Source organism: Emys orbicularis, chromosome 1, assembly GCF_028017835.1.
Source record: "Emys orbicularis isolate rEmyOrb1 chromosome 1, rEmyOrb1.hap1, whole genome shotgun sequence".
Lineage (NCBI taxonomy): Eukaryota > Metazoa > Chordata > Testudines > Emydidae > Emys > Emys orbicularis.
This window is the reverse complement of record NC_088683.1, coordinates 332,255,503-332,282,935: the sequence shown is the minus strand read 5'-3', so window position 1 is coordinate 332,282,935 and position 27,433 is coordinate 332,255,503. Positions and strand designations below refer to the sequence as shown.

At 40.5% G+C, this 27,433-nt stretch overlaps 1 protein-coding gene across 1 annotated transcript in view; it reads left to right on the top strand.

Moving 5' to 3' along the window:
- Positions 1-27,433, top strand: part of DDX10 (DEAD-box helicase 10) — a 346,101-nt gene that overhangs the window by 72,968 nt on the left and 245,700 nt on the right. The window contains exons 12-13 of the mRNA XM_065414461.1: positions 4,475-4,563; positions 21,844-22,288. Of these exons, the coding sequence (XP_065270533.1) occupies positions 4,475-4,563; positions 21,844-22,288 (534 nt within the window). The remainder of the gene's footprint in view (positions 1-4,474; positions 4,564-21,843; positions 22,289-27,433) is intronic.

Below are 27,433 nucleotides of genomic sequence, written 5' to 3'. Positions count from 1 at the left end.
GCCAAACACAAACAGTTTAATGGGACCAAATCAGGCGGCCTGGATAATCTCCATCCAAGAATATTTACGGAACTGGCGCATGAAATTGCAAGCCCAATAGCAAGAATAGGTAATGAATCCATAAACTTGGGGGTTGTACTCTGAATGGAGAATTGAAAACATAATACCTATATTTAAGAAAGGAAAAAAAAAAGTGATCTGGGAAACTACAGGCCTCTTAGTTTGACCTGAGTTCTATGCATGTTCTTAGAACAAATTTTGGAAAAAAAAAAAAAAAAAAAAAGTTAGACATGGAGGTAAACAGTAATTGGGATAAAATACAGCATGGTTTTATAGAAGTTTTATATTGTGCCAGACCATCCCAATCTCTTTCTTTGAGAAGATAACCGATTTTCTAGACAAAGAAAGTGCAATAGATCTAGTCTACCTGGATTTTAATAAAGCATTTGATACAATTCTACATGGAAAATTATTACTTAAATCGGAGGACATCAGGATTAATATAAGAATATTAATATAAGAATTAAATTAAGGAACTAGTTTAAGGGGAGACTGCAAAGGTTCATGCTGAAAGGTGAACGCAGGCTGGAAAGAGGTTACTGGTGGCATTCCACAAGGATCAGTCTCAGACCAATCTTATTTAACATTTTCATTAATGATCTTGACACAAAAAGTGTGAGTGCTATTATAATTTGTGGATGACATAAAGTTGGGAGGTATTGCGAAAGTTGGGAGGACCAGAATTTCATATAAGAAGATATGGATGACCTTGAAAACTGGAGTAATGGAAATGAGATGAAATTTAATAGTACAACGTTGTGCACTTGGGAACTAACAAGAATTTTTGCTCTAAACTGAGAACTCATCAATTGGAAGTGACAGAGAAGCAGAAAGACCTGGGTGTATTGATTAATCACAGGATCAGCTGCCAGTGTGGTGTGGCCATGAAAAAGGCTAATGCAACCCTAGGATGCATCAGGTGGGGTATTTCCAGTGGAGATATGGAAGTATTATTACCATTATACAAGGTACTGGTAAGATGTCATGTGGCATTCTGGTCTCCCATGTTTAAGAAAGATGAATTCAAACTGGAACAGGCGCAGAGAAAGGCTACTAAGGTGGTCAGGAGAATGGAGATCCTGCCGTATGAGAGGAGACTCAAAAAGCTTGGTTTGTTTAGCCTAACCAAATGAAGGCTGAGGGGAGATATGATTGCTCTCTATAAATATATCGGAGGGATAAATACCAGTGAGGGAGAGGGGTTATTTAAGGTAAGGGCCAATGTTGACACAAAAACAAATGGACATAAACTGGCCATCCACAAGTTTAGCCTTGAAATTAGATAGAGGTTTTGTAACCATCAAAGTAATGAAGCTCTGGAACTGCCTTCCAAGGGGGGCAGTGTGGGTAAAAAACCTAACTGGCATCAGGATTGAGCTTGATACGTTTGTGGAGTGGATGATGTGATGTGATTGCTTACAGTGGCATGTGCTCCATCTGCAACTGCTATTAGGAACATCTCCAACAGCTGGAAATGGGACATCAGATGGGGAGGGCTCTGAGTTACTACAGAGAATTCTTTCCCAGGTGTCTGACTGGTGGGTCTTGCTCACATACTCAGGATCTGACTGATCACCATATTGGGGGTTCAGAAGGAATTTTCCCACAGTTCAGATTGGCAGAGACAGTGGGTGTTTTTCATCTTCCTCTGCAGAATGGGGCACAGCTCACTTGCTGGTTTGAACTAGAGTAAATAGTGGATTCTCTCTAACTTTAAGTCTTGAAATAAAGATTTGAGGACTTCAGTAACTCAGCCAGAGGTTATAGGCCTTCTACAGGAGTGGGTTGGTGAGGTTCTGTGGCCTAAGATGTGCAGAAGACCAGACTGGGTGATCAAGATGGTCCCTTCTGGCCTTAAAGTCTATGAATCATGAAAAAATGGGCACAAGTCCCTTTTTTCCCCTTTACATTTGACTTTTACCAAGCAGATGAAAACACACACTTCACACAGGCCAATGTGGAGAAATGTTCTGCCGTTAAGGGTGAAAGTGTTGGGGAATCTGCTCTTCCCTTTCATAATCTTTAACAAAATGTCAAGAAATAATGCTACTAGAACTGCACTTGATTTACACACTAATAGTTAAGGCTACAATTATATCACAGAAGTCACAGAATCCATGACTTCCAGAGATCTCTGTGACATTTTCCATTTCAGCCCCAAGCTGTCAGCAGCAGGCTCACTCCCCCTCCTTCCCTCCCTCCCCCCCGGCAGCTCCCAGCTACTGGGCAGCAGGGGGACCCTGGAGTTCCCAGCAGCTGTCCAGCCCCTGTGGGCAGCAGGGGTGGCCCCAGTAGCTATGGGTGCTGGACCCTCTTTCCTCCTCATTTTGTCATGGATATTTTTAGTAAAAGTCATGGACAGGTCAAGGGCTTCTTTGAATTTTTGTTTATTGCCTGTGACCTGTCGATGGCTTTTACTAAAAATATCCATGACAAAATCTTAGCCTCACTAATAGTTAAATACAAAGTGGTAACCAGACCAAGCATTTTCATACTGTAGAGACTCTGGGTGGCAATTACTTAGCTACTCTTCTGCTACCAGTATATGATGATATAAGAATTTGCAATTTATGCTCCTAATAGATTGTGTACTGTGTCCACATAGTGAATGAAAGGAAAATGTGTACTGAACGGGACTCAAATCAAAGAATAGGTTACAGGATTATTGGACCACTGCACTTAAATAGGAAGATCTAGAACAGGGGTGGGCAATAATTTTCGCAGGGGGGCCACTCCGCGAACTTTGGTAAGTTGTCACAGGCTGCACATTTCTACTATATTAATGGAGGGGATGCGGGGTTTGGGAGGGAGTTTGGGTGCAGGAGGGGGTTCTGACCTGGAGCAGGGGGTTGGGATGCAGGAGGGGGTGTGAAGTACAGGCTCAGGCTGGGAGGCGCTTACCACAGGTGGCTCCCGGCTGGCGGCGCAGCAGTGCTCAGGCAGGCTGCCTGCATGCCATGGCCCCATGCTGCTCCTGGAAGTGGCTGCGGCTGGCTGCTGCTGGCATGTCACTTGGGGGAGGGAGGCAGTGGGTCTGAGCGTGGGACTTCTGGCGGCCCGAATTCAGAGATCGCGAGGGGGCAGAGGAGGCCGGACAGAAATGTTAGTCATGGCGGGCTGGACAGAAATGTTAGACAGGCCAGATCCGGCCTGTGGGCTTTATTTTGCCCACCCCTGATCTAGAGTGATACTCAGATTTTTTTTTTTTTTTTTTTTTTTTTTTGTGGCTCATGTTACAAACTACCATTTAATGAAGATCAGCTCAGCCTTTCCTTTGCTACATTGAATCCTTGTACATGTACAAGCAAAACCAAAAGATTAAATTCTACTAATACTGCAAAACATGAGAGAAATTACCATATTACCTTCAACATTTCTGAGGAGATGAAATTAAGTCCATTTGTCAGCAAGTGTATATACTGAGTTTTGAGTTATTGATGAATAGATTTTAAAGATTTTTTTTTAAAGTGGGGGGGAAAAAATGTCAAGTCTGCTTTATTGTATCTCAGACAACAGGAGGCCACCTCAGAATTCCATGAATGAATCAACAAAGAAGAGACAGTCATGTAATGTTTCAAGTGATGCCCCAAAACAAAAATTACAGAATGGTTACGCTGGACTAAACAGTGATTTACTCTGTGATGCACTGCTTTGCCAATGAAGGCTGCCTAGTGTTATAGCAGTGATTTTTCTAGTTTTTGATTGCAATCTGGATAGAACAAAGCTGTAAGCAGTATCTGCAGCCAAGGTTGTTTCAACAGAGGAGTTGCAGGGAGGAAAAAATCTCCCATAAAACAAATTCTACTAGTTGTTAAAAATGGTTTCCAAGGATGGAGCAAAGAGCTTAAATTTTAAGAAGTAAAGGAGAGATGATTTTGGCAAGTGAGAGAAGTGTACTTAATAAGGTAGGGGACAGGAAGCAATATGAAATAAGTGGACAGACTAAACGTTTGAGATGGTAGGAAAGATGAGAAAAAATACAAAAAAAAATCCAAGTTACTGTGCTACATACTGTCTCACTGCTGGAGATCTTTACATTGGTTTAACTGAGATATTCTAGTCCAATAACTTCATTTTTTCCCCTCCCAGCTCTTGGGTAATACATGCAATAGTCTCCTCTTTCTAGCTGCCCTCACAAGAGTATTTTGTGACTAGCAAAGCTAACACTACACACCATTAGCATAATGAGCCAATTAGGCTGCTCTGAATGAAGTACTGAAATATTAGAACTAGATCAGCTTATAATAGAGGTTCTTTTGTTGAAAGTATGTGGATCAATAAGTTCTTAGACAAAACCAGTATTAGAATTCTCAACTTTTTTTCTGGTTAGCCATATGGTATAATGTTAATATACAATTAATTGAATGAGAGCATTTTTCTTTTCTGTTTTAAAACACTTTTCTTCTCCTTTCAGTGTTTTGTATCCTACTTGCGTTCAGTCTACCTAATGAAGAACAAAGAAGTTTTTGATGTCTTTAAGTTACCTCTAGCAGAATATGCCCAGTAAGTACTGTCTATAGTAAGTACAGTATTGAAAGTGAAATGCTTACCTTCCCCCCCCCCCCCCCCCGATATCTTCAACTTTGTGTTAAATAGCAACAGAGAGTCCTGTGGCACCTTATAGACTAACAGATGTATTGGAGCATAAGTTTTTGTGGGTGAAAACACACTTTGTTGGATGCATGTAGTGGAAATTTCCAGAGGCAGGTATAAATATGCAGGCAAGAATCAGTCTAGAGATAACGAGGTTAGTTCAATCAGGGAGGATGCGGCCCTCTTTTAGCAGTTGAGGTGTGAACACCAAGGGAGGAGAAACTGCTTTTGTAGTTGGCTAGCCATTCACAGTCTTTGTTTAATCCTGAGCTGATGGTGTCAAATTTGCAGATGAACTGTGTTAAATAGTAATTTTACCATGTTCAAAATTCTAATTTTGATGTGTCTTGTAACATTTTCCTACTAATGTAGTTTTTGAACATTTTTGTAGACCCACATTGTAGGGAAAATGTTATGAAGATTGTACATTGTTCCACAAAGATAGTAACTTACAATTTTTGTCTTTACTGCAGTAATACATGATACAAAAGCAAGAAGTAATGGGATAAAAATGTTTTCACATCACAGTGTTCTGTGATTTTTTCCCCCTCTGCGTCAATGACACCCTTGAGCCTAGAGTATCTCAGAAGGATGTTAAATAGAGGCTATTAAAGTTAGACATTTCTAAATCAGCAGGTCCAGATAACTTCCATACAAGAGTTTTAAATGAGCTGGCTGAGGAGCTCACTGGACCATTATTGCTGACTTTTTTCAGTAAGTCTTGAAACAGGGGGAAGTTCCAGAAGACTAGAAGAAAGCTAATGGTGTGCCAATATTTAAAAATGATAAATGGGATGACCTGAATAATTGTAGGCCTGTCAGTGTGACATCAGTCCTGGGGAGGATAATGGAGTGCCAATATGGGACTCCATTTCATAAAGAATTAAAAGACGGTAATATAATTAATGCCAATCAACACGTGTTTATGAGAAATAGATCCTGTCAAACTAACCTGATACCTTTATTTGATTAGATTACAAGTTTGGTTGATAAAGGTAATAGTGTTGATGTAATCTATTTCTGTAAGGCATATGACTTGGTACCACATGACATTTTGATTAAAAAAAACCTAGAAAGATATAAAATTAACATGGCACACATTAAATGATTAAAAACTGGTTAACTGATAGGTCTCAAAATGTAATTGCAAATGGGGAACCACCATCAAATGGGGGTGTTTCTAGTGATCTCCCACAGGGATCTCTTCTTGGATCTGGGCTATTTAACATTTTTATCAATGACTTGGAAGAAAGCACAAAATCATCGTTGATAAAGTTTGCAGATGACACACAAATTGGGGGAAAGTTAAATAATGAAGAGAACAGGTCACAGATACAAAGTGATGAGGATTGCTTGGTAAAATTGGTGCAAGCAAACAATATGCGTTTTTAATACAGCTTAATGTAAATGAATATATCGATGAATAAAGAATGTAGGCCATAGTTACAGGATGGGAGACTCTATCTTGGGAAGCAGTGACTCTGAAAAACATTTGGGGATCATGGTGAATAATCAGCTGAGCATGAGCTCTTAGTGCAGTGCTGTGGCCAAAAGGGCTGATGAGATCCTTGGATACATAAGCAGCGGAATCTTGTAGGAGTAGAGAGGTTTTTTTTCCACCTCTGCATTCGGCACTGGTGTGACTGCTGCTGAAATACGACGTCCAGTTCTGGTGCCCACAATTCAAGAAAGATGTTGATAAATTGGAGAGGGTTCAGAGAAGAGCCATGAGAATGATTAGAAAACATGTCTTATAGTGATAGACTCAAGGAGCTGTAGGCCTGGCTTAACATGAGTAATTAGACATGGGTAAGACCTCATTTCTTGGGAGACAGAAATAAGGGAGGTAAATTGATCAGCAGACTGGAAGCAAAATGTGTAACTGATAGGTAAGTGGGCCAGTAAGCTAAGAGATGATGTCTGTACTAGCTAAGATAAGGAGGAACACTCAAGGAACCATTTACAATGGAGAAGATAAGCCTGGAATGTAAGATGATGTAAAGAATAAGTCGTACATGGACGGTGCATGGACATAACATGCTGTGCATGGATCGGTTCTTACAAAGTAATTACTAAGCCAATCCCAGAACACGTGATGCAATGCATAGTAAATGCAATGTAGTGTGTAAATTTTTATAAAGGAAAAGGTTTTCTGTGTAACTTTAGATATGTGTTAGGCCCTATACTCAACCCTTATGGTTGAGTCTGATCAACTTAACATAGCTTTGCTGTAAGCCAGATAAAGGAATCTGAATGATGAGACTGGAGGCAAACTGAGTTCTTAGGAACCAAATGGAAGAGATCGTGTGGGAAGCCCAACAGGAGCTCAATCTATTTAGTTTAACAAAGAGAAGTTTTACGCGTGGCTTGATTATAGTCTATAAGTACCTATGCCAGGAAGAAATATTTAATAGTGGTCTCTTCAATCTAGCAGGAAAAAGGTATAACACGATCCAATGGCTGGAAGTTGAAGGAAGACAAATTCAGATTGGAAATAAGGCATATATTTTTAACAGTGAGAGTAATTAACCATTGGCACAATTTACCAAGAATTATGGTGGATTCTTCATTACTGACAAATTTTAAATCAAGATTGGAAGTTTTTGTAAAAGATATGCTGTAAGGGAAGTTCTATGTCCTTGTTATACGGGAGGCTAGATAATCGCGATGGTTCCTTCTGGCCTTGGAATCTATGAGCTCCTATTGTGACTATCCTTTTTATGAGTCTATTGCCTGAAAAAGAGGGTGTAATATATTAAGTGTGAAGATGATACATTGTAGCTTAGTTTTTGAGTGTAATGGAGGCATTGTTCCTTGAAGGTAAATGTCTTTTAAATGAGGTACACTGTAGTTGGTGAGCCATAATGCCTGTGTGTGTGACAAAAGGGACTATGACACACTAGAATAGTGTTTGAATTGTTTGAAATGTTATTCATTTTAGCATGTAGTTATCAGTGTCATCGCTATCAGAGTTTAGAACTGGTCAAGACCTCGTATTTACACTAAAGCTCAGGCTCATATTGGGCTATGTTGAACCAAGTCTCTGACTTGCTGCACTTTCTTTGGATGCTGCCCTTTTGTTCCCCAGAATCTCTTCTGATTTAAAAGAAGAAAAGTAGGTCTTTAGCTGTAATGGTTGTGTAGATGTGCTTGACTAATATTCCAAGTTAACTGATGCATGCTTGCTTTTGCAGATATGCTGAAACAAACTTGGGGAGGTGTCAGCTTCCGCATTTGTTTCAGTGGGTTATTTACTCCTATGCCCAATGATCTTAAAAATGTAGAGCTGGAAGGGACCTTGAGAAGCCGTCCAGTCCAGTCCCCTGCACAGAGGTGGAACAAAATACACTTAGACCATCCCTGACAGGTGTTTGTCCAACCTGTTCTTAAAAACTTCCAGTGATGGGGATTCCACAACCTCTGTTGGACGTCGATTCCAGTGCTTAACTGTCCTTATAGTTAGCAAGTTTTTCCTAATATCTGACGTAAATCTCCCTTGCTGCAGATTGAGCCAATTACTTCTTCCCCTGTCTCCAGTGGACATGGAGAACAGGTGATCACTGTACTCTCTATAACAGTTCTTAACATATTTGAAGTCTGTTACCAGGCCCCACTCAGTCTTCTTTTCTCAAAAATAAATATGCCTGGTTTTTTAACCTTTCCTCATAGGTCAGGTTTTCTAAACCATTTATCATTTTTGTAGCTATCCTCTGGGCTTTCTCCAATTTGTCCACATCTCTCTCAAAGCATGAGGCCCAGAACTGGATGATTTAAATGTCAGCAGTGGTAGTTCATTGCTGATCAAAGTGTGTAAGAAAGGTGAGGGACTATATAAAGACTTGTGTAATCTCCTGGGAATGGAACCCGTTTTTGTACTATGAGTGGCCGACTTTTGGGAGAGGAGTGCAGTCTTGGGGATTAGAGTGGCTTCAAAGGCAGGATACCTAAGTTCATAGGTTTGGCATTATTTAGAGGCAGTGCGGCTGAGTGGATAAGATTTGGATCAGCTGTATTAGAACTTAAATCTCTATTCCCAACTCTGCCAGTTTTGACCTTGTGCAACCTCTAATTTATTTGTAAAACCGGGAAAATATATTTGCCTGGTTTTTAGGGTATGTTCTTAGTCTTGTTCAATAACTACTATGAAGTGTATGACAATACAACAGAAATCAATAGATGTGAGACTTAAACTCATAGTCTTCTGGCTACCAACTCAGTGCACCTGACTGGATGGTGCAATGGACTAGGCAGCTGTATTTGTCTGAAATGCATAATGTCCTGCAAAATTCAGTATTCTGAAGAGCTCTACACATAGGTCTCACTGCTATTTACATATTGTGTATGAGTGCATACATACAAATTCAAAGCAAAGTTGGAATAGGAACTCTTCTTTTGTCTTCAACTTCTGCAAATATTTTTATAAAAAAGTATTCTCTCTTTCTGGAAGGACCTGTTCCCTGCTTGACAGATATTACTTCACTGGAAATTCTGCACAGGGATTCAAACATGTGGGAGTTAAGCAATTAGAATGTGAGGTTATTGCCCATTGTTTCTTTGCTCACTACTGTGTAATCATAGTGAACTGGCATTCTCTCCATCTTCTTAATGGTTCCTCTGCAGAGAGGTTTTTCCCCCCCAAAAAATATTCTAGAGATTTATCATCTTGAGAACTGGTATGTCTACAAAGCAGCTGGGAGGTGTGATTCCCAGATTGGGTAGACATGTATGCTCTAACTCCGTCCAACTAGCGCGTTATTGTATCGTGGCTGCGACTACGTGAGTGGCGGCTCAAGCTAGCCACCTGAATACGTTCACAGGGGGTTGGATGGGATTAGATATGTGTCGCTAGCCCATGCAGCCCCTTGTGCCGCTCTGGCCAAATTGCTATTTTTAACCTGTTGTCTTGAGTAGACATACCCTCAGTTTAATGAATCAGAATCTCAGCTTTTGTTTAAACACGTCTTTCACTCTTCCTTGCAAAGAGATTTTTGAAAATTTAGAGTGATGTATAAACAACTGGCAGAGTGAAGAGGAAAAACTTTTTGGACTCCCCTTCGACCGGCGGAGGCTAGAGTTGGGGTGCGTGTGAGAGAGGAAATCTAAAGATCCCTCTTCACATATACATCTTTGTTAAATGAGGCAGTCAAGTTTGGGTGTTTGATTCTCTGTAAAATGCTTAAGCTGGCCCTGGGTGTCTTTGTGTGATGGTGGAAAGATCTTGATTACGCTGCGGAATGGGAGGAGCAGCAAAAATAGTTTTAGGCCTACTCAGAAATGCTTAGGCTGTCGCTGTTTGTTAAAATTTTCAGCTCTCTGGGACTGAGCAGGCATCTGCCGCACTGTGGGTATGCTTGCCAATGCTACGGCAGCTGCTGCAAAGGGAGCTTTTCCTTTGTATGTTCCCCACCACGGCCAGGAAGATCTAGTGGGGAATGTAGCATGTAGTCCTCACTGCCCAGCCCCTCGCTGGCAACTCCAGCAGTGCATGTGCAGAAGGAAGAGAGGAGGTGAGGCCAAACTCCCATTGCACTAGTCCTGTAGCTGCTGCATGCTACCTCTTTCTCCACAGTTACCTGCCTGCCCACCCAGTGGCAGTCTGACTTGAAGAGCTGGAGGTAACCTGGAGCTCTGTTCTCCTCTTTGCATCAGCTGTACCTTGACCTGACCTCTCATACGAGCTATTGGAGGTCTGTCCACCTCATGAAACAAAGATGACTCATATCCCCAACTGACCACCCAGCTCACTACCAGTGGGCACCTTTATTGCTAACTGACAAAGAAAATTTTGAGGGAATCCCATGTTAGTATTCTGGCAGCATATCACTGATGAACAGTGCTCCTGCAACCACTTCTGTGCCATTGGCGGCATAACAAGTGTTAATGTTGACCCTGATTGTTTGGCACAATGTGGTTTTCACCAGTGTTGGTGCATTAGATTTCTCTGTTATCAGTGAGGCAGTAAGTGTCTTTAGTGATGTAAATATTACCATGCCTGTATCTGGGTCAGCTCCTCTTTCATTTCCTCACAGCTGTGCATTCTCAATACAGGGATTAATTTGTGTCAGCCGTAGAATTCTGCAGTTCTTAATTACTGGGCATAGGACCAAACATAGAGATTATCATCTACATAAGAGTTGATGGAAAACCACATTTGATTGTGTGCCTCTTTTTGGCATCACATTGCAGTCACTAATCTACCTTCTGAGAAACTTCCTAATGTAGTTCTGGGAACATTTCTAGACACCACCTTCTATCTGTCCAGGCTACAGAGTCCAGGGCTCTGAGCTAAGTGTTTGCAGCTCCTCGGTCACCTGCTCTTTTCATTCAAAGCTCCAGCAAACAGAAGTTGGAAGGTTCTCCTTAAGTTTGGAACCATGTGTGGATAGGTTGCTCTTTAGAAAACATAGTCTCAACCTATTTGCACAGGTACATCCATTTACCAGAGTAAGACCTTAACTAAACCCAGTCAGTTCCCATCACTTCAGTTGGCTGTAAGTATTTGAACCAGCAGTGGACACTGGAGTTTGGAGTAGCTCTGTGAGGAAATCACATGTGATTGAATGGGAAATGAGCACCAGCACAGCTGCCAGGTACTAGTATAGGAGAGAAGCTTAGTATTACACCCTACATAACTGGTTTTCAAACTAGAGGGCGTGCCCTCTGGGTGGGCGGTGGGGAGGTACAACAGGGTTGTCGGGGGAATGTGAGGACTTGACTAGTTGGTGAGAGTTCTCTCGCTGGCTTGGTCTCCTGCTCCAGTTCCTGCCACTGCTGCTGGGCTGGAGAAGCAGGGAGAAGGGAGGGGCAAAGAGTGGGGGGAGCATGCTTTCTCCCTGCATGGGAAGTGTGTGCGCGGGGGGGGGTTGGGGGGCAGGGAAGGGGGGAGCATTCCAGTTTGCTCGCCTTCTTGGCTGGTGCATGTACGCCATGTTGGGAGGTAGTTCCTCCCTGTGCACACAGGCTCTTGCATGCGTGTACTGGTGGGTGTGCTGCAGCTGGAGGAGCCTGATGGTGATGGTGACTGGGGTTCCCATGGGTGGGGAAATGGGGAGGCGTGGCCTGGCTGTCTCTCTTGCTGGGGCCACCTGCCTGAGGTGTGCCCTGGCTGGGAGGTGGGCTTCCGGACTCCTGGCATCCACAGAGGTGCTATTTCTGCTTGATGAAAGGGAGGCACACATGGGATGTGGGTCTCCACGCGGTGGGCACAGCAAATAAAAAGTTTGGGAACCTCTGCCATATATAAATGACCTAAAATTGCATCCTACCAACTTCCTGAAGTAGAAGTTCTGGTATATGGGTTAGTTTTTGGAAACCACTGAAGAGAATGTACTGGATCCAGGCAGTTTCTACTTGTTTCATAGGGTCATTTGAGGAGGCAGTGAAGCATTTATTTTACAAATCACAATGTGTTTATCTAGGTAACTGCAATAATATAAAAATGCATACCTTTCAAAATGTCACTGTTACTTAGGAAATTTCCTAAGCAAAAAGCCCACACTCACTTGCTCTCACCTCTACCTTCCAGGCAAAACACCAGTTGAACAGGCCTTGCAACATACCCTATCCATCATCCTGCTCAGGTCCTGTTGGACCAAGGGGGAAAGAAAATTCTAGAGAAGGGCAATCTAGAGAATGCAAACTTGAGCGCTCCAGGGATATACTGCAAACAGAGAAATGCACTCAAAAATGCATGGGTCCCAAACCATATAGGGATTTATGTTGCTGAAAGAGGCACAGGTCTGATTTTAAATTCAGGAAAACTCAATTATGGTATAATAATTACAAGCCTTAGTTCACTGCTAGTTGTAAAGCGTTAGGACAAATAATTTTCCTAAGGATGCTAAGGAAACTTCTTAGCCGAATAGACACAATTGCTCATTGTGAATAAGATACTACTTTGACATTGATCAATCAAATAGTTAATGCAGCTAAAGCAATTTCACGGTTCAGTTTGGTTATTAATCAGAGCCATCTGGATAGTCGGTTAACTCAGATGTGTGTCACTGGTGCTGATGATTTGATTTCTTCCAGTTTCAAATTGTTTGCTCCTCTTGCCTTTCAGAACATTTTTATGTAGGTGTTTGCATGGGCCAAATAATATACAAAGGGGAAAGGTTTTATGGGGAATCTTATATGGGGAAGGTTTTAAGCAGGATCAGCAAATACACCTCTATCCCGATATAACGCTGTCCTCGGGAGCCAAAAAATCTTACCGCGTTATAGGTGAAACCGCGTTATATCGAACTTGCTTTGATCCGCCGGAGTGCGCAGCCCCGCCCCCCGGAGCACTGCTTTACCGCGTTATATCCGAATTCGTGTTCTATTGGGTCGCGTTATATCGGCGTGGAGGTGTAGTACCTTCTCTTCTGGAAGTTTCATTTTTGCAAGATTTTTAAATGTTCCTCTGTTCTGCAGTTACAGATTCCAGTGTAATGTACAAAGGTGTTGCCTTTTTCTTTTTGTAGGTCAGCTTCTCTGAAGGGTTATATCTGCTGCTTGGTAAACTGTTTATATATAGTAGCTTAGCATTGGAATAAAGGTAACTAGTGTCCAGAAATATTGTTACATATTAGCACTCCTGCAGGCATGGCTACCAGTTATTTACCACTAGCTCACCATCCAGAGCAGGAAGAGAGAAATCTGTTAGGTACAGAGGAAGCAGCAATGTCACTGTAACTTCACATAAACTAAAGGTGAATACAAAAGTAAACCTTCCTGGCTTGGTAGGTTTGCAACAAAATTATCTGGTGCAAGAACAGTTTCTGTTATGAAGGCTAGGCTGGCTTCAGACTACTATCCACGAGGAAGGTCATTTTTCTTTTGAGAGGAGTGGGAGAACTGTGCCCAGCATCTGACTCAATCCAAATCGTGGTTTATTAAACTTGCTCTTTCAATGGAAGCACACATAGCCCAGGATCTTCACATTAAGATGAATTCCAAATACTCCAGTAAGCACAAAATGTTAAATCTTAAGGCAGCTAGGTTATTCATTTCTATTAGGTTTTATTTGAAATGCTCAGAAAAGCTGTATACTGGTGCTTACTTGGATAGAAAACAAAGCGTGCATCATGCTTTTAATCCCCCAAATGTTACTCCTGAAGAGCTTTGTTTCCTAATCTCACCTAAAAATAATTGTCACCTGGCTCTGAAATGAACTAGTTATCTCAGGATTGTAGTTAAGGACATTCCTCAGTTCAGTTCAATGCATTGATGGCGTCTGGCTGTCCCAGTTATCTTTATATGCTGAGAAAACTTTGTGACTGTGTCAAATGTGATTTCATGTACATAATACCAGAGAAATTCAATTTCAGTTTTAGCATTGCCTTTAGAAACTGGTTGAAAGTCTTATACTTTCCACTTAAGTCATCCTCCCAAAAAAGTCATCCCTGTTTTCCTGACATCAAAACAGGAGATGAGGTTGTCCTTTATTGATCCTGTTTATTTGGCTTATTTATTGAACTTCTTGTGTTAACAACTTGAAGAATGGATTCAGATGATGTTTCTTACAAGATTGTTGTATGCTATACATTACCAACCTTCATGCTTACCTGCCTCCTGAGATTAAAAACAAACAAAAATTGAAGAAACCCTGGGAGAAAGGCTTAGGCAGACTTTGAGCATCGGGGTGACAGTGTTCCAGATTGTTCCCAGCGTGGGAGAAATTGTAAAGTAAAGGACTGTAAGCAAGACAGACATGAGCTTTTTGAGGAATGACAGCATGATAGGAAGTGTTTTGGAGACTGCTGTTGCTGGGATGAGCAATAATGCAAGCCAGAGTGCCTGATTAGATGTGAAGAGGTGAGTCACAGGTTTGAAAACTGGAAGGAACCATTATCCTCAAGCATAATGACCACCTGCATAATGAAGGCCATGGAATTTCGCTTAGTAATTTCTGCATCAAGCTCATATCTTGTAGCTGAGCAAGAGGATATTTTAGGAAGATTTCCAATCTTGATTTAAAGATGTCAAGTGATGAAGAATCTACCACATCCCTAGGTGTGAGTTGTTCCAGTGGATAATACCCTTATTTAAAAAATTGTGCCTGAATTTATGTAGCTTCAGCTTCCAGCTGTTGGCTCTTGTTTTGTCTTTGACTAGATTGAGGAGCCCTCTGTCAGAAATGTTTCTCTGTGTAAGTACTTGTAGACTGATGTAGGTTGTGTCTTAACCTTGTCTTTGGTAAACTAAATAGACTGAGCTTCCTAAGTCATTCACTGTAAGGCAGACTTTCCATCTGTTTTCGGAACCCTTTCCAGTAGTTCAACATCCTTCTTGATGTGTGGACCTTACAACTGGACACAATATTCCAGTAATGGTCTCATCAATGTTCTATACAGAGTTAATACTCCTACTTGCTATTATACTGCTTATGTCCAAGACTTGCATTAGCTATCTTAGCCGCAGGACTGCATTGACAGCACATGTTCACCTGGTTATCAGCCAAGAACCTTAAAACCTTGTCAGAGTCGCTTTTTTTCCAGAATGCAATCTCCCATCTGGTAAGTATGACCTACACTCATCCCTAGCTGTATGATCTTGAATTTGGCTGTATTAAAACACATGGTGTTCTGATGAGCCCAATTATGAAGCAACCCAGATAATTTTGAATAACTGGCCTGTCATTGTTTCCCACTCTACCGATTTTTGTCATTTGTAAATGTTACCAGCGATGACTTCATATTTTCTTTCAGATCATTGTTAGACACTGAATATGATTAGGTCAAGAACATATCCTTTGGGGGAATCCCATTAAAAATCCATTGCTTGAGTTATGATTCCCCATCTACAATTACTTTCTGAACTCTACTTGCCAATTTTTAATCTATTTTATATGTGCTGCATTGATTTAGTATAGAACTAATTTTTAAATCAGAATGCCATGTGGTATGAACTCAGATGCTTTACCGTGTTATGTTTATAAGCCAAACTTGTAGTTTTGTCAAAAAACAATATCAAGTTTGTTTGACAAGACCTATTTTCCATAAAACCATATCCATTTGACATTAATTATTGAACCACCCTTTAATCCTGATACCTTTTGGTCTTTCCATGATTTTGGCCGAGATTGATGTCAGGCAAACAGTTACTTGGGTCATCCTGTTTACCTTGTAAAAAAATAGTAGCAAATTAGCCTTTTATGTGTCCTCTGGAACATCTCCAATATTCAAGATTTGTTAAAGATCAGCATTAATGAGTGAGTGCTCCTTCGTCGGTACTTTTAATCTTCTTGGGTGTAAGTTACCGGGTCCTGCAAGTTTAACTGTAACTGTTGCCATTTAACATCATCCCTGGTCATGGAGTCGTGGAGGCAGAGTTGTGGAGGTTGCATGGAAGGCTCCATAGCAGTGAGAACAAAAGGAGATGGATTTCAAAGGTAGATGCCACAAGTTTTCTCAGGCTGTGTCTTCACTGAAAAATGTTTTTTTTTATTGTGGGGAAACTAATGTGCATGAATTCCCCCTGTAAAAACATAATAGAGAGACAGCACTTTAGTGTTACTGTGAAGTAAGCTAGGCAAGGTCAATCAGAGGGAAGAGGTGTAGTGCTGACCTTGCCAAGCTATCTGGCACTCAGCATGTTTTACCATCAAAGAGACAAGGGATAGTTATCTCCTAACACAGTGAAGACAAAGCCCGTGAGATTATCTGAGGGGGAAATATGAGTATTACTGTAGAGTGACCACTTGTAGACTGATGAGATTTGGAGATTCTGATTGAGGACTTGTCTATACATACACATTTCACTGGTTTAAATCACTTTCTAAATTGATTTAGTTAAACAGGTGCAAGGTGTGGGAGCGTGGGGAACCAGGGAAGGATGATATAGTCCTGATTTGAGTATCTGACATGCATATGTAGCTGTACTTGTCAAAGGACCATTAACTGCCACCTGAACAACTCCATCAGAAGACTCATTTTTCTTCAATTAGTTTTAACTTTTAAACCAGTAGTCCTGCAACTGCACTGAGATTATTATAGACTCCAGATTTTGCAACAAATTGCAGCAAAGGAAAACTGAAAGTCCTTATTGCTAATACGGCATTTCTGAGAAAGAATTGTCCGATGTAAAATTTTTATAAAGACAAAAACCATTCTTCAAGTCAGTGCAGGGTATTTTGGAAGGACATGGCCTGTGTGGCTATCTGAGAGTAATAAGACAGTTGTCTTGTTAATTAATTGGGAAGATTTAGTAATATAAATAATTAAAATCTGCAGTCACTTGTGTAATCAAGAGTTGGTTAAATAAAATGCATGAATAGGCAGTTTACAATTAAAGTTCCAGGATTAACTTTAAAACTTGTGTACTGAATGTATTAATCCAGTGTGAAAGTAAAGGGTAAATATCTTCTATTTGTTTCACTGATTAAAGGCACCTGCAAATAGTTGTGTGGTTTTCTCATGTTTTGTTTAGAGATTTGAGTACTGAGATAAGAAATAAGGCCCAGCTTTGCAAATACTAGTTTGAATGGCACTATTCACATAGTTAAAGTTAAGCGTTTGTGTAAATGTTTGTACCAAAGCATAAGTAAGAGACGTATTTATTGTTACAAGTATTGTAGCCTCCTTTTGGCTAAAAAATAAGCTACTTATAAATAGTCATTTCAGTAATTTTAACTTGTCAAGTGTGTGAAGTTGAGATATAGAGGGGGATAATCTGCAGCTCAGAAGGAAGTCTGAGTGGAGGGGTTTGGTTATTCTAATAATTCAAAAGTCATGTGGATCCAAATAACTAGCATCTAACTTCAGTAGAGTTGTTAAATGCCTTACAAAAAATTACCAGTGCTTGAATTGGTAACCAATTTTATCACTTGCAGGTGACAGTGACACTAGGTCCTGGTCCCAGATCAGAAACCACGTACATACTATTTCTTGTTGAATTACAAAAACGGTATTGTCAACCTCAAAAATCATGACACAGCCCCCAAAATATTGAGATTAAAAAAAAAAATAGTTCATTTAATTTCCCTTCCACTTTCTGAGCAGGATGCACTCCTCATTTTTAATCTTTTCTCTATAGCTGTGAGGGTTGGAAACTTCATTTTTTTAAAATGAAAGTTTAGATTTTCAATCCTGGATTCTAGTATCTTGGGGCCTTAAGAAAAACACCAGATATAATGAGACTCATGATGAAATCATGATATTTGGCAAAACTGCAAACATGAAAATTGATTACTTATATGGTACAATATATAGCAGTAGAGTAAGTTAGCACTCTCAGGACTTTACCTAAAGTTGAAATCACACTTGTGTGGCAAAAATGTTGTTAGGAAAATGGGAAAAGTTCTCTGCAAAATTAGCATTTGTTTAGGATTTACAACTGATTGACTGACTTATTCACTCAGAAGTTTGTAAGCTCTTTGAGGCAGGAATCATGGCTTCATTTATGTTGTACAGTGCCTATTATAATGGGGCCCTAATCCTGATTTAGGCTGTTAGGGACTACTGCCGTTGTGTTAAATCTGTTTCATTTCACCATTTCTGTTCCACTTAGCCAATAAATTAATTTGTAGAGTTCACTTTTGTTTGCAAGTCAATTAATAGTCAAATGCTAAAATTATTTTAAGATAGATAATTGTTTCCTTTAATATCACAAGTATGTTGCATATAAATCCTTTTACTAATGGGTCTTTGGTGAATGTGCACAAGGTACTGAATGGAAACTTCCCTCAAATTATCATTCTTTCCCTTTTTCTCTGAAATGCCTCGCTCAAATCCCATTGCTGCTAATTGCTCCTGGAAGAATGTGTATATATGTAATATATAATCTTGAATGTACTGAGATTGAGAATACAGAAGATCAGGCAGTATAAAATATTTAATGGTCCTACAAACTGGCAGGCATTTTCAGAGTTTGTGGGGAAATTCAGGTGTTGTTAATGACCCACAAAGGAAAAAAACGCTAAATGTATTTACTTCGCCAATAGGTACTGAATGCCCTACTAACCAAAAGGGAAGGGGCATTCAGTAAATTTCATAGTTTGACAGAAGGGAAGTTTTGGCTGGACTGTATTTTTGTGGGGGGGAAAGATAAGGGACTTTTAGTACATACTGTCTATACACTTGGAAAATTAAACTCTCAGTTCTGAACACTTTGTAATATTTGTGTTTTTGGCTAGTTTGTCCTCTGTGTGTGCTTAGAGACTATAGGCATGAATGTGCATGTTGATTGGTTGGGTTCCTGAGCCCCAAAGCTAGGTAATACTGTTGTGAAGGGTTCATGATGGTGACCCATCATAGCATACTTTATATACAGAAGTGTCTTAAATGATAAAACACTTATTCTTGTGGTTATATTGGTAAGGTGCTCAGGAAAGCTTTAAGGAGACATTTAAAGTGATTCAAACAGAAAAGTGGAGAGAGTTTGATGGATGATGCAAGACATTGAAACAGCAACTTTTCTTCAAGTGCTTGTCTGTATATGTATTCCACTATGGGTGCAAATGTGCTTCATGCATCTGAGACCAGAGAATTTTTGCAAGCAGTGTCTGTAGGTCCATGCCTGGGCCTATGCCAAACACTGAAGGTATAAGGGGCAGGGCTGACCAACAGCCTCCCCAGTTCTTTCTTACCACCTCCTGGCCTCATTGTAACCTTTTCTCTTTGGCCTGATTCTTGTCTCCAAACCAGTAGATATGTCAAAATTTAATGACCATATTCTACAAAATCTGTGTATAGAAGCTGTCACTTTATAGTACTGGTGTATCGAGAACCACATCACCCTTTTGACAGTGTACCCTCCAGGAACTCAAAATTCATTGGCAGACAGTTGCAGCAGACATTTTGCCATCTATCAGGAGTGGGAGTGGCATGATTCATGGTGCACAGCATTTTAACTCAGTGGGGAACCCCCGATTGGAACCTGTTTCCTCTCAGGCAAAGAGGAAATGCAAATAAACTACTCCAGGGTAGCTCAAAGAAAGCATTCCAGAGGCAATACTTTCTTACTGCCTTGAGCTGTGCCTCCCCTCCCATCCTGCTACTACCTTGGGTTCTACTGAGGATTCAACAGGACAGGGAACAAGTCATCTTCATCACTCCCAGACGGCTCAGACAGTCTGGTTTCCAAGCCTCCTACAAATGTCATCCCATCCATCAGTCAGCATTCGGCCATTACTGCACCTGTTGACCCAGGAATATGGCAGACTCAGGCATCCTAGCCTGGAGGTGCTTCATCTCACTGCTTGGTATTTGGATGGGCATCAAACCTAGAACATTCATGCTCTGAAGCTGTGCAAACCATTCTTAATAATAGAAAGGACGTCTGGAAAATGTTACCTAGCCAAGTGGAACCAGTTCTCTCTCTGGGCCCAGCAAAATAATATATCTCCAGAGAGAGCAGATATTCCCGTTATTTTAGACTATCTTCTTAGGCTATGTCTACACTACTGTGGTAAGTCAACCTAAGTTACGCAACGCCAACTACGTGAATAACGTAGTTGGAGTCGACATAGCTTAGGTTGATTTACTGCGGTGTCTACATTGCGCTCGGGAGACGCTCTCCTGTCGATTTAGCTTACTCCTCTCATTCCCAGGTCTTCACTAGACCCGCTACATTGACCCGTGGTACATTGATCGCCGCAGCGTCGATCCCGCAGTAGTGTAGACGTAACCTTAGTCTCAAGGTGGATCTTTCCCTTAGTTCAATATGTGTTTACCTGGTGGCAATCAGCGCATGTCACCCACCCTTGGACTCAGGTGTAGACCAACTGCTTGCAAAAATTCTCATGTCTCTGGTGCATGGAGCACTTACATACCTGCAATGTCATACAGATAGGGACCACACATCTCTAAGAACTCCAGTTACAGTGAGGTAAGTAACTTCTCTCTCTGCATCCTACTCCAGATTGTGTACGGAAGGGTCAGAATTGTCCTAGGTTGTAGGAATAGAACAGATAAGTGTGGGTGCAGGTGGATAGAAGATCAGATGAACCATGTCCAGGTTGAGTTTTAAAAAATATGGGGCAACTTAAAGTTAGAGATGCTTCATTAGCCATGTAGAATGGGGCCGCCTTGGGGGAATGGAGACTTGGTTTTACTTTAAAAAGCAGAAATAACTAGTAAAACTACTGACTTGGTTAATTCAGCTCCTGAGAATCTTGCATTTGACAAGTTCTGCTCTCACCACCAGAAAGCTGTTACAAGAAATGATTTAAAGAAATTAAAATCTGCATACAAATTCTTTATTCATTTTAAATTTGGCCATGGGCCTTAGAATACTCTATTTCTTTTGTTAACCTTTTCCATTTCCTTTTACGGGTTTTAACCTGTTGCTGGTAACAGGCTCTGATTATTTAACCAGAAATCAAATAATTTCCTTGTGGCAACTATAGGCATTTTTCTCATAGAAAAGTTTAATATTGTGTAAGTAAGTGTCAGGCAGGAAAGGCTTCACTGTATTGTGGGAATGGGGGTGGGGTGGAGTATTAAAACTCAGGTTGGTGCCCCTTTTCCCACCACACACTGGCACATACTGTACCATAGCCTAAAGCATGTACTTCCCTACACCCCTTCGACATGCTAGGTTACTCGTCCTCTACTTGCCTTCGGATACGTGCTTCTGGGGTTTAGATGCACACAATAGGTGGGTTAAAGCACAACCACATGTATGGACGTGTGTAAAATCTCTTGTGTAGTTTTAGCCTTAATCATTTTTGTTACTCTTCTCTGAATTTCTTCCATGTCTTTTTGGTACCAAGGTACAAAGAACTGTGCACAGTATTTTAGGTACAGTCTCAGCAATGACGAATACCATTGTTTCCTTGGTGTGTGACATGAATCTTTTCCCTCTGCAGTACTAAATTGCATTGTCATTTATGCCATCATATTATATTGTAAATGTAATTTAATTTGCCATTTGCTGTCACTCTGGGTTTCTTTTGGGAGTACTGTTTTCTCAGCATTGCCCTCCTAATGAGCTCCTTATGTTTCCAGTTGTTTTTCCCCGTATTTGTTGGCTTGCATTTTTCCAACAGTTTGACTCTCCAGTTCTCTGTGTGTGTGTGTGTGTGTGTATAAATTAAAAAAATAAATAAAAATCAAGAGATTCTAGTTTGTACGTACTCCAGTCAAAATACATTAAACAAAAAACATTATCAAAATTAAACGCAGACCCCTGCTGATCATTTCTAACTTAGTAGAATGGTTTTCAGTTTCAGATTAATTTTTTATTATTTTTAATCCCATGCTTTAGCTCCCTTGGCCTTGCAGTGGCACCTCGGGTTAGATTTCTTCAGAAAGCCCAGAAACAATTGTCTGTGAATGAGTCACTGGAAGGAAAAAGCCACCCAAAGGGGACAGGGCAGTGTGAAGATGCATGCTCCTTAGCAAGCAACGAAGAGGTGGAGGAAAGAGGAACTCATTTTAAAGAAAAGATATCTACTGTTCAAAGAATGAAAGGAGAGGGGAGAAAAGAAAAACCAGAGGAAAAAGAACTCCCCAGCAAAGTCATTGACAAAGAGAGCGATGAGTCAGAGGAATTATCTGAAGAGGAAGAAGTTCCTTCAATAAACAAGGTTCCAAAAGCAGAATCCATTAATTTCCTTGAGGATGACGATGACGACTTTAGAGATCTTGATTTGCTGACAGTGAAACGGCAGAACATTTTTGGCTTGGAAGCTAAAGATCTTGCAGTATTGGTAAGTGCGTTTTGGTGTGAACCTCATGAATCTCATTTTAAGTTAATGCAGCCTACATAAGAGAATAGAGTAAGAACAAAATTCTGCCCCTACACAATGCTCATTTGATATCAAATGAGTTGCCCACCTGTATCAGAGGACAGAATTGGCCTTAATTGAAATTACATGACTTATATTACTGTTTATATATAAAATGAACAGTATCCTGCCTCATGGATGGCCTATGTTATATTATTCATAACTTAGATATCTGAGAAATTTAACAGTTTTAAGTCTTTACGCTTACCAATTTTCTTGTACTTTCCTAAAAGTAGCAGCAGACACAATCATAACTTTAACTAAATTGATGAGGTTTTACAGTTTATGGAGCTTGAAACCTCATTGTAATTCATTATGCACCACTTCATAATACAAATCATTACAAATGTTCTTTACAATAATGAATCCTTCACACCATGAATTTTTCTTTTAACGAGACCTTTGCTATTGGGAGTTAATCCAGTAACAAAGAGAACACTTCTTGTAAAACAGTTATAAAGGTTTATTAAAAGTGTTCATCTAGATCTTTCATTTCTGTGGCAAGTGTTTATGGCTTGACACCTCAGTGTCCCTCTTTCTTGATATTCTGACAAATGTAGCATTTTTTAAATATGGTGTTCTATTAAATATAGTCGAGATATTTATGAAAAATGCTTGTGTAGAAAAAATTACGCTTGATAATGTATCTTTTCACATAGTGATCCATTAGTTTCTTTACTACAAAAAGCTAAATTTAAATGACTACATTTCACGGCAACTTGGTGGGGTAGTGTTTTTTACTTAGATATATTTATAAAGAGATCCTTCTATTAAGCAAAATTAGTTATTTTTAGGTGTCTAACTATCTTTCATTGAATCTTTATCTTCACATACCGTGGAAAGCATTTGTTTTAAATTTACACTGTCCAGTCAGCCTGTGAATTACATTTTTTGAAAAAAGATGCTGAAAATTGTTGCACTTTTTTTGTGAGTGTATTACTTGGAAAACAGGCTATTTAAGAAGTGACATGTCACATTGCTTTGAAATCCTGGGCAGTTGTACAGTACCAGGTTTGTACTCCAGCATCTAACTTTTATGGGAATCTTTTTGCTGCCCGGGGCTGGGGGGTGCTGCAGCCACACTGCCCGGAGCTTCAGGGCTGAGGGTTGGGGACCTGTCCAGAGTTCTGGGGCTGGGGTGCTCTGGAGCTGGGGTTGGAGACCTGCCTAGAGCTCTGGGGTTGGGGGCACTTGGGTGGCCCAGGACTAAGGTGTTGGGGGGGGGGGGGGGAGGTTGGGGGGAGGAGTGCTCTGGGCTCCTGCGGGGGAGGGGACATAAAGGGAGGCGAGGGCGAGGGATGGGGCCTTGGGTAGAAGGGGAGGGACCGGCTGCCAGCCTTCCCCAACGACCGGTTCACCGGCTGCCCATGGCTTGGATATCTGTGTATCGGGCAGAGTAGTGTACTCCTGTGACCAGCTTTGTTTCCCCACTAAAAGGCTCAGGCAGAGTGGGGACTGGAGTTACTCAGCTTGTAGGCTTGAGTGTAATGTTCCCTCCCCACCCCCACTTCCTTCAGGGTTGTTAGGAAAAAGTAGTTGGAGATATTTATATACCTGGGAGATGTTAATGGGGAATAATGGAATGAGATTGGGGGAAGACTATAGTATTCAGCTTCTTGTCAGTGTGCTGCTTCCGGGCCCCACTGCCTGTCTCTGGGCAATCCCCTCCATCAGTAGGATTTTCCTGCCTACTTTATTTAGTTTTCTGCTTATTTGGTATCTACCAAAATGTTTTGAATTCTAGTGTAAATGCAATGTGAGGAGAGAGCATATTGACATGTAAAAAATCAGAAACAATAATTAAAATTTCAGCTTCAGGCAGAAAGGAACGTAGATGCTGGAACTAGGGGTGTTGGGAGTGCTGCCGGTGCTGCTGCACTCCCTGGCTTGAAGTGGTTTCCATTATATACAGGGTTTACAGCTTGATTCAATGGCTCTCAGCACCCCAAGTATAAAAATTATTCCAGTACCCCTGGAAAGGAATTGCCATTTAAAAAACCCAAACATTTATCTGTAGTTGGTGTGAGAGCTCTGCTCATATTAACCAGGAATTGTGCCAATTTCCCAACTTATTTCCAGGATAATTTTGCAGGCTTAAACAGAAGACTATATAAATATTTATATTTTAGTAGGAAGTGGTTTTGGATGTTATATTTGACAAATGACAAAAAGAGGTGCTTCCATTTTTAAGAATGCTAGCTAGAGACATGTTTTGAAAAGTATTAGTGATTAGAAGAGAGCCATTTTGAATCTCCAAGTAACCTTTTGATACTGTCCTTGTATTAAAGATTCATAAGTCAGTTTATGTAAGCTCAAGCAAGGCAGAGGTTATTTTCTTTGCAGCAGGGTTGATATCTTGGTTTTATCTACTTGCAAAAAAATTAATGTTTTTTAAGTCTTTCACATTAGTGTCCAAAAGACCCACACCGGTTATAGGCACTCGTACATGAAACCTGGGAATATGCCTTATGGCTTGCTCCTCAAACATTTCTGTTATCAAATTCTGAGTTTTGTATTTGCTAAACAGCTGTTTTAACACATTTAGTCTGAAATGTATAGTTTAAAATGTTGCCTTCTGTGACGAGAATTCTTATAAAATCTTATGTTCATTGGCCTGTGAGTGTTGCATATGGGTAACATAAATAACTGGAAGGTGAGATGGGGGAAAAATGGGCAGAAAACGCCTCTTAAAGAGTGATTGTAGGATCTTAAGAGGTTAAAGATAGCAATTCCTTCATAACACATCCTCTCTCGGGTGACTCAGATTTTGCACATGGGCTGTGAAGGGAGTGCTACTTGGTTGTTGGTTGAAAGATAATGTCTTGATGTGGCGCTTCAAGCATGGTAAGAGTTACACTTAGATTGTAAGTTCTTTGGGCCAAGGCGGTCATCTTGTTATGTATTTGTACACATCTAGCACAATGGGGTCCTGGTCCTCGACTCATAAGCTCTGTGATAATATAAATTAAATAATAATGTACTTAATGTGAAGTCACTGTCTCAGTCTTTCAAAATCCTCCAGGAAAAAGAAGTCAGAACATGTGTAAAGTTGAACACGTGTCACAAAATATTAGTGCCTTTATATGTGTTTGTCTTCAATAATTATTTGGTTTCCTCTTACCTAAAGGTATTAGAATTTGTGTAACATATAATTTTGGCATCATTTACTCTTGATTCCATTTTCCATTTTAATATGAAATTACATGCACATTTTCTTAGTTGTTGACTATAGAAACTATAGCATTATGAAATTAAGATAATTCAGCAATTAAAGAGTTTCAGACAAATCTCTCCAAATAGCTCATAGCCAAGTGCAGTGAAAAATGTATACTTGAGCATGACCGTAGCTGGTACAAAAGTAGATTGTGAAGTTGAGTAAAAAAACCTTGACACTTGCTTGATCTTGTTGTTAAATCTCTTTAAATTTAATTTGCTACAAGATATGCAAAGAACTGAACATAACAGCCATACTGGGTCAGACCAATGGGCCATCTAGCCCAGTATCCTGACTTCCAACAATGGCTGGTGCCAGATGCTTCAGAGGGAGTGAACAAAACAGGGCAATTTATCGGGTGATCCATCCTCTGTTGTCCAGTCCCAGCTTTTAGCCATCTGAGTTTAACTGGATACATCCTGACAGCCTTTTCTTGATCCTTACAGGCTTTGCTCCCCTCACCCCTCCTAACTGTTTTGAAAGGAATACAGTATTTGCATGAGGGGTTGCTGGAATTCCCAAGTGAGCTTTGCTTCAATGGTTTCTTTGGTAACCTTTTATAGATATATAATTTTTTTATTTATGCAGATTTCTTGGGGTAAATCACACAACACCTACAGAGATGTTTTTAAATATTTTAAGACTGTTCATTGGTATTGTTTAAAATGCCTTCTTAGCTTGCTGCTGACTAGAGATTCACAGTAGCATGTTTATATTTGAACTCCAACAAAAAGCCCTCTGTAAATGAGATTTGTTTCCTTTTATTATGTCAAGCTCAGTGCCATATTGGATCAGATTGCTGGTCCCTCTGATTGGATATCCTGCCTCTGTCAGAGGGCACTGTCAACAATTTTCAAACAGACTTAGATATGTTAAATCACAATGACTCTTTGAAAAATAAAGTCAGGTTACCGTCTTCCTCAAGCAGCGCTTCATTCATGTCAGCTTTCACACCTCAGACTTTTTTTTTGACCAAGCTCTATTCAAATAGTGTGACTAACGTTGTTTAAATAGCGGGGAAAGATTATTTTTATGCCACTCTTTTCCTTTCATTGTCAGAATCAACTGAAGCTCAGAATTTTCAAAAACTACCATCAGTATGGACCAAGTATAGAACCTTAGCATCCCAAAGTTGAATATTTGAGAAAACTGTGAGGATAATAAAACAAGATGATATAATAGAGAGTGTTTGCATCTTTACCTATGATTGCCTATGGCATGATTGCCGTAATAAACTGTGACATCAGTCTAAATAAACTGATTGTGTGGTGAATGTTGTGACAGTGTACCCCATAAGACTTTATGGGGAGGGGGTGCTTATAAATGTATGTATGACATAACTGGAATATGTTTTGTGCTGCCTTTGCCAGGTAACATATCTCCGTAAAGGTTATGGTCTACTATATCTATTCATCCTATTTGTACATATATATATCATTTTCTATTTGAGGTTAAGAATATGGGCTGTATGCTTGCTTGGTTTCTAAGGCTAGGTCTACACTACAGCGGGGGTCCGACCTAAGATACGCAACTTCAGCTACGTGAATACCGTAGCTGAAGTTGCGTATTTTAGGTCGGCTTACCTAGCGGTGAGGACGCGGGAAAGTCGACCGCTGCCGCGCTGCCGCCGACTCCGCTGCCGCCTCCTGCCGAGGTGGATTTCCGGAGTCGACGGCAGAGCGATCAGGGATCGATTTTACCGCGTCTTCACTAGACGCGGTAAGCCGATCCCCGATAAACCGATTGCTACCCGCCGGATCGGCGGGTAGTGAAGACAAAGCCTAAGTAAGCTTTGGGAGGCATTTGGTCAGCTTCTTTAGGAAGGAATTCGCCAGTTAAGTATCTGATCAGGA